Consider the following 11,460-nt stretch of genomic DNA (forward strand, 5'->3'; position numbering starts at 1 on the left):
ATTGTCAGGAGGGAACAGTTGCTAGAGAAGGATGTCATGCTGGGTAAGATGGTGGGTCAGAGAAAGAGAGGAAGACCACCAACGAGATGGATCAGCCAGGTGGCATCATTGATGACGTCAGGTGTGGCAGCGGTAATGAAGTTGGTCCAGGATTGGACATAGTTTCGTTCTGCTGTGCATGGGGTCACTATGAGTTGGTTCTGACTTTATGGCACCTGACAACAACAACCATCACTTTCATTTGTTCTTTTTTTCTGCTTTTCCTTGCCAAACACTGCTTCTGCTTTCTTTTTTCTTATTCTTTTTCTCCTGGATTTTCTTTACTACACTCTGATCTCTTTCTCTTTTACTCACCACTTGCCCTAATTGTGTTTAGTTCTTTTCCTTTCTTTTTATTTTCTCTCTTCCATAATTTTTTTATATTTAATTTCTCATTTTGATTTTCTGTTCTTTTTCTGGCTATTACTACTTTGAAGAAAAAAAAAAAGAAATACCTTTTACTGTTTTCTTTCTTCACTGTTGTTTGTTTCCTTTCCTTCTCACATGCATGTGCTTTCTCTCCTTACCTCACCTGACTGGAGACAGCAACCAAGCCCTTATAACCTAGCCACAACCATCTCCACTACAACTCCACCCGCTAGGCAAGAGTCAGTAACAGCTGCTGTACACCTGATCAATGATGATTATCAGCCTCAGCCAAACCCATTTAAACAGAACTGCATGTACAGCAAACAGAGCACTGCACATGCTTCCATCCCCTAATCACACCTACCAGGAAGTAGTTGGTGAGTGCCTAAGAATACACCAACATTCAACCATAAATTTAAAATAAATACGATGACACTATAATGTGTCCAAAGCAACAGACTATTTCTGTTTACACGAAGAAACAAATCAGTGGTTCAAACAAATGACCTAAAGAGTTAGAAAACGTTTTGATGAGGAAAAGGCATTGGAACTATCTGAAAAAGATTGTTGTTGTTAAGTGCCATCAAGTCAGTTCTGACCCATAGCGACCCTGTGCATGGTTTCTGAGGCTGGAAATCTTTATGGGAGCCAAACGCCTCATCTTTCTTCTGCGGAGCGGTTGGTAGTTTCGAACTGCTGGCCTTAAGGTTCGCAGCCCGATTTGTAACCACTACGCATAGTTAGATACCTCCAAATTAATGATAGAAAGGTCAAGAAAAACAAGGAAGAATTCAGGAAAACATTACAGAAACAAATAAAACAGAGGATTAGAGAAAATACAGAACTTGGCAAATAAAAATTCAGAAGATCAATACTAAGATTTCAGAAATGGACAGTACATTCAAAGAGCAAAGCAGTAGATATGAATCAATGGAAACCTGAATTAGTGAGCATGAAGATAAATCTCTCAATACTAGTATGCTAAAAGAACAATCAAGAAAAGGAATGGAAACATTAAAAACCAAATAATTCTAAGATTCATGTGGACAACACAGAGAGGAATAACTTGTAGGTGATTGTCAATCCAGAACAGGAGGAGACAAACCAAAGCACACAAAAAAATAATAATAATTGAAGAGATGTTGGAAGAAAACATCCCTAATATCATGAAAGATGAGAAGATAAGCATTCAAGAAGCTTAATGAACCCCAAACAGGAGAGACATCAAAAGAAAATCATGAAGACATACTATAATCAAACTTTCCAAAATCAAAAGACAAGGAAAGAATCCTGAGAGCAGCTCAGGAAAAACAAAAAGTTACCCACAAAGGAGAACTAGTAAGATTAAGCTCTGATTTCTCCTCAGAAATCATACAAGAAGGCATGATTTGGTAACCAAGAATCATATACCCAGAAAAACTATCCCTCACATCCAGCAGCATAATTAGAACATTTTCAGATCAACAGGAATTGAAGGAATTTGTAATAACCAGACCAACTTTATAAAATATACTTAAGGAAGTCCATTGGTCTAAGAACTAACAACAGCAGACAACAACCTGAGACTGACATACACAACAACACTACCCAGAATTCAATCAAGATGTAGAATAGCCAAAGTAAAACAAACCTGCAAGACTGAAAATAGGGAATCAGAGATATCTATTTAGAATAAAGACAACTACAAAGCCAAAAGAAGGAAAAGTATAGTTACTAAACTTCTAAATGGTGAAGAAGGCAAGTATATTTCAAGATAAAGCAGGTGGTTTAAATAAATTACATTGTAACGTCAAAGAAAATTAATACACCTTCACATCAAACCAAGAAAAAGGAAAACCATAAATATTTGGTTGACATTAAAACAATAGCAAAATAATAAATTGACAAGAAAACACACAAACAAAATGAACTCACCACAGAAAATTATGTGGAACAAAGAAACCAGAAGCACCACCAAAAAACACACAGCAAAATGACTGCAATCAGTTTGTACCTATTGGTAACTACATTGATTTTAATGGATTAAATACACCAGTCAAGAGACAGAGAGTAGCAGAATTGATAAGAAAACTGTTTTTCAATACACTGTGTACAAGAGACACACCTTATCCACACAGACAAAAACAGATTAAAAATCAAAGGATGGGAAAAAATAAGTTAAGCTAATGGCAGTCAAAAATAAGCAGGGTGACATTATGGAGTTCTGATAAAATAGGCTTTAAGGCAAAAAACCATCATGAGACAAAGAAGGAAATTATCTCATGATTAAAGAGTTAATTGAACAAAAGGGCCATAATATCTATGCTCCCAATGAAAGAACTTGAAAATACATACTATTAATAGAATTGAAGAAAGAAATAGACAACTCTGCGATAAAAATAAGACATTTTAATATACCACTTTCAATGCAGGACAGAACTAGAAAGAAATTCAATTACTAAACACAATCAACTTGACCTCATACATAGATTTATATAGAACACTCAACCCAACAACAGCAGAATGCACATTCTTTTCAGTATACATTGATTCTCCAGAATAGACCTTATGTTAGACCACAAATCAAGCCTCAGTAAATTTGAAAACATTGAAATACTACAAAAAGTCATTTCAGATCACAATGCTATAAAATTAGAAATTAACAGTGGAAAGATTTTTTTAAAAATCAAAGCTATGGAAATTGAATAACATTCTATTTTTAAACTACTGGGTGATAGAACACATTTAAAAATTTTTTAAATCCCATGAATCAAATAATAAAAAAACACAACATACCAAAACTTTTGGGACAAGCAAAAGTAGTGCTTAGAGTGCAATTTACATCAATAAATGCACACGTGCAGAAAGAAGAACCAAAATCAACATCAACATATTAACACAACATCTCCAATAATTAGAAAAGGAACAGCAATATAAGTCTACAGCCACCAGAAGAAAAGGAATAGTAAAGATTAGAGCAGAAATAAATGAAACAGGAAAACAATAAAAGAACAAGACAAGAAGTTAGTTCTTTGAAAGGATTAATAAAATTGACAAGCTGTTGTCAAATACAACAAAAGAAAAAAAGGAGAAAATGCAAATAACACACATAAGAAACCATATGGGTGATGTCACAGCAGAACCAACAGAAATAAAAAAAGGATAATAACAGAATACTATGATAATTGTATTCCAACAAATTTGAAAATCTAGAATAAATGGACACATTTTTAGAAAAGCAGAATTTACCAAAATGAACCAGAATGTAGTAGGAAACTTGACTAAACCTATAATAAAAGAATTGATCCGGTCATTAAAAATCATTCAACAAGTATACCCACAAATATATAATACTTTAAAAGAGAATATTTGTACATGGGTATTTACCTTTCCTGAAAACAACAATGAATGTGGGGCAGCATAAAACAGAAAAAATGAAAATTTCTTAGATATTATCAAGCATCTTAAGGCAATGAGTTTCTGGGCTTGGGAATTCAGGACCATAGTCTGAGGGGACGTCATGGTCAATTGGCATAACATAGTCCACAAAGGAGCTCTGGTAGCGTAGTGGTTACGAATCGGGCTGCAAACCGTAAGGTCAGCAGTTCGAAACTACCAGCGGTTCCGCGGGAGAAAGATGAGGCGTTCTGCTCCCGTAAAGATTAACAGCCTCGGAAACCCTGTGCAGGGTTGCTATGAGTCGGAACCGACTCCACGGCACATAACAACAACAACAGTCCACAAAGACAATGTTCTACATCATACTTTGGAGAGTAGCATCTGGGATTTGATGAAGACTTAATTAACAACATGATATGCAGAGAATACAACCTTGCTTGCTGAAAGTGAAGAAGACTAAACATTTCTTGATAAAGATCAAAGAGCACAGCCTTCGGTATGGATTACATCTCAAATGTAAAGAAAACAAAACTTCTCACCACTGGACCAATAACATTCTTATCAATGGAGAAAAGATTGAAGTTGTCATGGACTTCATTCTTCTTGTATCTACTATCAACATGGAAGCATCAGTCAAGAAATCAAACCACATTGCATTAGGCAAATCTGCTGCACAAGACTTTTTTAAAGTGTTGAAGAACAAAGATGTCAGCTTGAGGACTAAGGTACGCCTGACCCAAGCCATGGTATTTTCAATAACCTCATGTGCATGCAAAAGCTGGACAATGAATAAGGAAGACCATAGAAGAATTGATGCTTTTGAGTTATGGTGTTGGAGGAGAATATTGAAAGTGCCATGAGCTGCCAAAAGAACCAATAGATGGAGACCCAAAGCTAGCCACTGAAGATTTGCAGTCATGTTTGCAAAAGTAGAAGTTGTAGCAAGGGAAAATGAGAGAATGAAAAAGAGATTCATAGCATGAATGTATATAGATACAAAGAATTAGTAGATCAAAACCGAAACACCTTTAGAAAAGTAGAATGTCCTCTATAATTTTGTTGCCTCCATCATCTTTGTCCATTTACAAATAAAAGATGTAACTGATTAAGTCTTAGGAACTATATATACAGTCTTCAGGTAACTCTAAATTTATATTTGTAAAAATAATGATTTCACTGATTTAATTTGTTAAGCTGTGTATTTTATTATATTGGTGTTAGACTCTAAATTGGTGAATTTATAGTATTCCTAATTAATCTGGTGAATTACTTTTTTCTTTTATTCACTTTAAGCTAATTGAAGTCCTAAAGTAGTGAATTTGAAAATATACAGTGAAGCACACTTTTGGAGGGGAATTTTTAAAAATTCTTCTAACATTTCAGTTTCATTTTAGCTCTATAAGTGTGTTAAGATGAATATTTTTCCAAATAGTGTTCAGAAATTATATATTTTAAAGATTAACTTGAACATTTCAATGATGTTAATCTTGCTTTAGGTTCTAGTATAATGCCAGCAGCTGGAACAATGTATCTAACAACTTCAACTGGCTACCCTTACACATTTCATAATGGTGTTGCATATTTTCATACTCCAGAGGTGACTTCTGTCCCACCACCTTGGCCTGTAAGTAATTTCATTTTTATATAACTATTGATATCAACATTTTAATGTTTGTTTTTATTCTGAAATACTTCAACCACACAAACCCAGGAATCAAACACAACTCATAGTGACCAAGTCTACATCTTTATGAGAGTAGATACCCTCATAAGGATTCAAACTGCTGACATTTCAGTTAGTAGCTAACTAACAACAATATCATCAAAGCTCTTCATAATGTAGGACCAAAGAGAAGAATCTATTTTGTCTATAAGCTTTTGCACGTCCTCTAGCTCCAAGAAAATTATATATGTATAAATAGCCAGGCAGCTCAAGGCCAGATGCCAGATGTTTTCCTTTGCCCTAGCCTAAGAACAAAGACCACCAGTCCTGACCAATTAAACTGTAACATCTCATAGTTTGCCAATTGTTAACCAATCCAAAAATTGTAAAGCTGAGAAACCCGAGCTTGTTTGAAAACTCTATAAAAACCCTGCAGACAAAGGGTTCGGGGCTCTATCCCTAATCCGCTGCGTCGGATGAGATGAGTCCGAGCCTGAGCTTGAATAAACAACCCTTATGTATTTGCATCGGCAACGGCTCCTTGGTGGTCTTTGGGGACCCCAAATTCTGGGCATAACATATGGGGCCTCGTCCGGGATCCCCATAACCCCCATAGGACCCCTGAAACCGGAGGGTTGTCACCGGCTGGTAAGTCTGTGTCTGTGTATGTGACCCCTTTGTCTGTTTATGTTTCGGTCTGAAGTCAGTACACAATCTAGGCGGACGTGCCAGAAGGCTACCGACCAGGAGTCTTGGAAGACGTTCCAGACTCCCCTAAAGGGGACAGAAGGCCCCGAATCTAGAAGAGACGCAGTGCTCCAGAGAATCTGTGTAACTAGTGAAAAAGCCAGCATCTTACTTTCAGTTTTGCCTTCAAGCTAGTGAAGGAGTATCATGTTTCAGTTTATGTCTGTCTCTTTATTGTCTTTGCTGTCCATTGAGTGAATGAGTAGTAAGAGTGTACTCCCCTGTCTGTTACCCCACCTAACTTCATGTTTTACCCAGGGTTTGTGTGTATCCCAATCAAACTTAACTCTTAGAATTGCTGTAACTGCACCTGCTGGTGTGGGCTTTTGGAGAGGGGAAACACCGCTGGCTGTAGAGTCCTGGGGCCAGCAGGGGATACAGCAGCCAGAACATCACTGAGGCCGGGATCTGCGACCTGCCTGTGAGCTCAGCACTTCCCTGGCTGCCGCCCAGACTCCAGCACAGCCTGAGCTAGCTTCCAAAGTTTCGTCAGCCTGCCTCCAGCTGCATCCTCCCGCTGAGTCTATGTGGGCTTCCGGGCTTGCACTACCCTCCCTGCAGCCACCCCCCAACCCCTTGAACCAGGGCTGCTGAAGCCTGAGCAGCCTGCCTCACAGTACCCCTACAGCCGGTCTGGAGCAGCGCTCCCTCTGCTTAGCCGCTGCTCACTTCCTGAGCCGGCAGCCAAGGAGCTCAGGAGCAAGACGCACATTCTGCGATAGCTCAGCTGCCAGCCATCCTCTTGTTAAGCCCCACCCAGCTGAGAACTGGTGGGGCCTGAGCACTCCTGGCCGCCTGCAGCGCCACTACTGCTGCAGCCGGTGAGGACATAGACCAGCAGCCGGGAGAGGGGTGGCTCAGGCGATGCCGCGGATTTTCTTCACTCAACGAGCAGCAGCTCAGAGCCAGAGAACTGGGGCCAAGACAAAGCACACTTTATGCAGGGAGCTAGCCGCGGGCGTAGAATGTGCACGTCTGCGAGCATCCCTGCCAGCATCACTCCCCTGTGCCACCCTCCAGCACTGAGGTCAGAGTTTGTTGCTAAAGTAGCCGAGATTTGCCTCAGTCCCTCTGGGGCACATGCAGAGAGTGAGCGTGCGTGTTTCATAGAAGACTTTATTCCCCCAGTACAGGCAGAGGAGAGAGCAGGGCTGTCCGCTACTGCTGCCACCTGCCCTTCATAAGCAGGAGGCCCAACAGAACCTAGCGTGTTGCTAAAAGGGAGAGGGAGCAAGCCCTCCGGCTCCAGCCACTCTGCTGAAAGTGGCCCCGCCCTCAAAACCCGATACCAACGAGCTGCATCACCGGCAGAGCCCCGCTGCAGTTTTAGAAGGAATTCAGAAAGCCTCCCATGTGACCCCCAACAGCCGGTAGAGTCTGTCCCCCATTGGATGGAAGGGCAGGCACCTCAGGGCGTGAGTGTTCTCCAGGCTTCACCCCACATCCCAGGCACTTTAGGGCCCATGTCACGCTCCCGATGAGGCTCAAGGTTGCTGAGAGAATCTTCTGGTGTCCTGGGAGGCTGGTTCTCTCCACACTGCTGTATCCACCTCCAGCCCTTAATTAGTATTTAGTATTCATAGGAACAGTGGTAGTATTTTTACATGTTGGCAGCACTCCTCCGGAGAGTTAAAAGTGATATGCAGCCAATTTGCACGTTTTTACCAGCTGCAACGTCACCTGTTCTACCAGGTTCTCTGACACACTAAATAGTGACACAATGTTGCCTGATCCTATACCAACATGTTAATATCATTCACTGTTACTATTCTGTCACCCAGCAGGAGAAGTTTCTCCTTCATTTCCCAGTGGTGAGAGAAGTCATTATAAAGGAGAGGCAGACCAGAACACCAAGCAAAAGAGAGATTGCTCTCTGCAGAGCTGAGAATCCAGATGAGCAAATTACAGATGACAGCTGATAAAATAGCACAGGGCTAAGGTCTAAGAGTAATTTGCTGTGCAGTCTAGTGGGTCTTCAGGAGAAATAGTTGTGTTCGTTCAAGAGCTAGGAGATCAGGTGAGAAGTGCAGAAAATGAGAGAGTATGATAGCCAAAAAAAGTAATCCAAGGATGAAAAGAAGCAGCAAACAATGTATCCCAGCAGCTAAGAGAGAAGAGGCTTGTTCAAAAGTTTACAGAATGTAGTGATGACCAGATAGCCAGGACAAAGAACACAAAAGAGGAAAAGAACTTTGCTTTCCAAAATGTGCAAAGTGTGTAGCTAACACAATGGAAGAAACAGAGTAAGGTTTGTGGAATTTACAATAAGTGAGATGAGGTCAAATCAGAATAGAGTTGAAAGAGTGATATCAAAAGGCATAAGCTAGACCATGACAGTGGAAGAACTGTTAGAAAAGCAAGAAAGGACAGGGGGCATACAAGAAAGAGAGTGAATGTTTTGAAGCAGTGAGTAGGATTGAGGACCAGTGAGTTAAAAGAGAAGGCAAAATCAGCAGTTTCCAAACTGGATAGACCTCAGGAGGTAGATTGATGGCATTAGAGTATTCAAGTCAGATTGTAGAGCAGAAAAAAAAAGAAAATACAAAGCCCAGAATGTAAGGCAGTGAGGGGAAGTTAGAAGAAAAACGCATGATGAATTGAGAAGAAGGGAAAGAGTAAAGTTGCATATGAAGACGTAACCTATTAAGAACCCCCAATAACAGGCAAGCTGAGGGGCATGTAGACAGAGTCCAGTATGTGAGTATAAAAGATGGAAAATAGTAGAAGAGTTGATTTTGTTTGAAAGATGTTTAGAAGTGTAAAGTTTAAGACTTAGAAAGTTAAAATGACCTTAGAATTCTAGGGCATTTTACTAAGTAGCAATCTGTCAACTAAGTATATCAGTAGCCCACTTTGCACAAGACTCTGGGCACTAGGAAGACTATAGAACAGAGAAGGCATAGTCCCAAGAGTTAAGCATTTTAACCCTGAAAAGACAATGAAGTGGCGCTCTCAACACACCAAGTTTTCAGATAACCCTAGAGATCTTATTAACCTGTTAGAAACTGTTCTGTTCACCCATCAGCCCACCTAAGATGATTATCAGCAGCTCTTCCAAATCCTATTCACCACAGAAGAGCGAGAAAGAATCCAGATAGAGGCCAGGAAATTAGTTCCTGGTGATAATAGGCAACTCACCACAAATGCTGACATCATTAATATCTCTCTCCCGTTGTCCCTACCAGACTGGGATTTGAACATGATAGAAGGTAAGGAGAGACTCCAAGTCTACTGCCAGGCTCTGTTGGGGGGGTCTCAAAGTGGCTGCTAGAAAGCCCACTAATTTGGCCAAGGTAGGAGATGTGCAGCAAAAGCCAGACGAGAGCCCCGCTGCATTTAAAAAAAAAAAAACTCAGAAAGCCTTCTGTAGGTATACTCTTATAGATCCAGAAGCAACTGAGATTGAAGCAGCTGTTAATCAGACAGCTCCTGAGATTAGAAAGAAGTTACAGAAAGTAGATATACTGAGAAGAAGAAAGTATCCAAGATTTAGTAATAGTACCTGAGAAAGTGTATAACCATAAAGAAATGGCAGAAGAGAAACAGGTAAAGTCAGAAAGTCACCAGACTCAGAACCTTGCTTGAGTCTTGCTTGCCACTACTGCAGAAGAGCTGAGAGAACTGCAAGAGACAGGCGAAGCAAGAGTGAGCGCAGAGAGATCCTGGCTAGGGAAAAATCAGAGTGCTTACTGTGAAGAAGAAAGCCATTGAGCCAGAGACTGCTCCAAGAAAAGACCAGAGAATAAACTGAAGGCCCCCATACTGGCAGTTGATGAACTGAGTGACTAGGAGAGATGGGGTTCAGTGCCCCTCCCAGAGCTTAGAGTAACCTTGAAAGTAGAGGAGAAGCATGTTAAGTTTCTGGTAGACACGGGAGCCCAACATTCGGTTCTGTTAGCGCCACACAGTCAAGTGTCTAGCAAAACCTCTTAGGTCCAAGAGGCCACCAGGATGAGACAGTACTCATGGACTACTTTAAGAACAGTAGACCTAGGTGTGGGTCGAGTATCCCACTCATTCATAGTTATTCCAGACTGTCCATATCCCCTACTTGAGAGAGATTTGCTCACCAAGCTAGGGGCACAGATTCACTTTTATCCCGAGAAGACAGAAGTCCTAGACAAGAGAAGAGAGCCCATTCAGGTGTTGACTATAAATCTTGAAGAAAAGTATCAGCTAAACCAAAGGCTGGTACAGCTGAACCCTGACGTTGACTAGTGGCTGGCAGCGTTTCCTAAAACCTAGGTTGAGACTGGGAGTATAAGCCTGGCCAGACACATGTCCCCACTGTTTACTGAACTAAAGCCTGGAGTAAACCCTGTACAAATCTGTCAGTACCTTATGCTCCTAGACGCCGCAAGAGAATAACTCCGCACATCAGAAGGCTACTTGACCAGGGAATCTTGAAGCCTTGACAATCATCCTGAAACACACCGTTGTTGCCGGTACGTAAACTCCACTCTAGTGACTATCAGCTCGTGCAGGAAGTCCGTGAAATAAACTGGAGAATATGCCCGTTGCCAGAAGCAATAATTTAGCCGACCAGATGGCCAGAGAAAATTGCTTTAAAATCTGGCGTGGCCGTAGTGACTCCGTTGCCTGACCCAGGAGACACTGCCTTGCCTGAGGATCTGCCTTATACCAAGGCCGACCTAGACTAGATCAAACATCTGACCATAACACATCTCTTAGAGAAGTGGTGGAAAACATCTGATGGTAAAACAATACTGCCTGAATTTTTAAGACAGAGTATTCTCACAAAAATGCATCAGTCCACTCACATGGGCATTCATAAATACAAGACCTCCTGAGAGAAGCAGAGATCAAAATTCGTAATGCTAACTCCAAGATTGAGCACATTGTTGTTGCCTATAATGTGTGCCAGCTCACCAACGCAGCTAGAACTAAAGCTAACCCAGGCTGCAGGATAAGAAGAGATCGACCTGGTGCCTGCTGAGAATTATACTTTTCAGAAGTAAAAACCAGAAAATATAGTTACAAGTATCTGTTAGTCTTTATATACCTGCTTTCATTTCCAAAGTAAATCAGAGTTTAGCTAAAGTACTGGGGGCCTATTGGAAATTACATTGTGTATACAGACCCCAGAGTTCAGGTCAAGTAGAAAAGATAAATAGAACCCTAAAAGAGACCTTAACTAAATTAACCTTAGAGACCGGCAGTGACTGGATAGCTCTTCTCCCCTTGCCCTCTATAAAGTGAGAAAATGTTCAACTGTAATTAGTAAATATTATATACCTCCCTCT

The 11,460-nt window shown here is 40.8% G+C and overlaps 1 protein-coding gene across 1 annotated transcript in view; it reads left to right on the forward strand.

The window, feature by feature from the left end:
• Positions 1–11,460, forward strand: part of BOLL (boule-like RNA-binding protein) — a 116,704-nt gene that overhangs the window by 28,896 nt on the left and 76,348 nt on the right. Inside the window, exon 3 of the mRNA XM_006862004.1 lies at positions 5,283–5,410. Coding sequence (XP_006862066.1) covers positions 5,283–5,410 — 128 coding nt within the window. The remainder of the gene's footprint in view (positions 1–5,282; positions 5,411–11,460) is intronic.

The sequence above is a fragment of the Chrysochloris asiatica genome, unplaced genomic scaffold (assembly GCF_000296735.1).
Source record: "Chrysochloris asiatica unplaced genomic scaffold, ChrAsi1.0 scaffold00045, whole genome shotgun sequence".
NCBI classification, from domain to species: Eukaryota; Metazoa; Chordata; class Mammalia; order Afrosoricida; family Chrysochloridae; genus Chrysochloris; species Chrysochloris asiatica.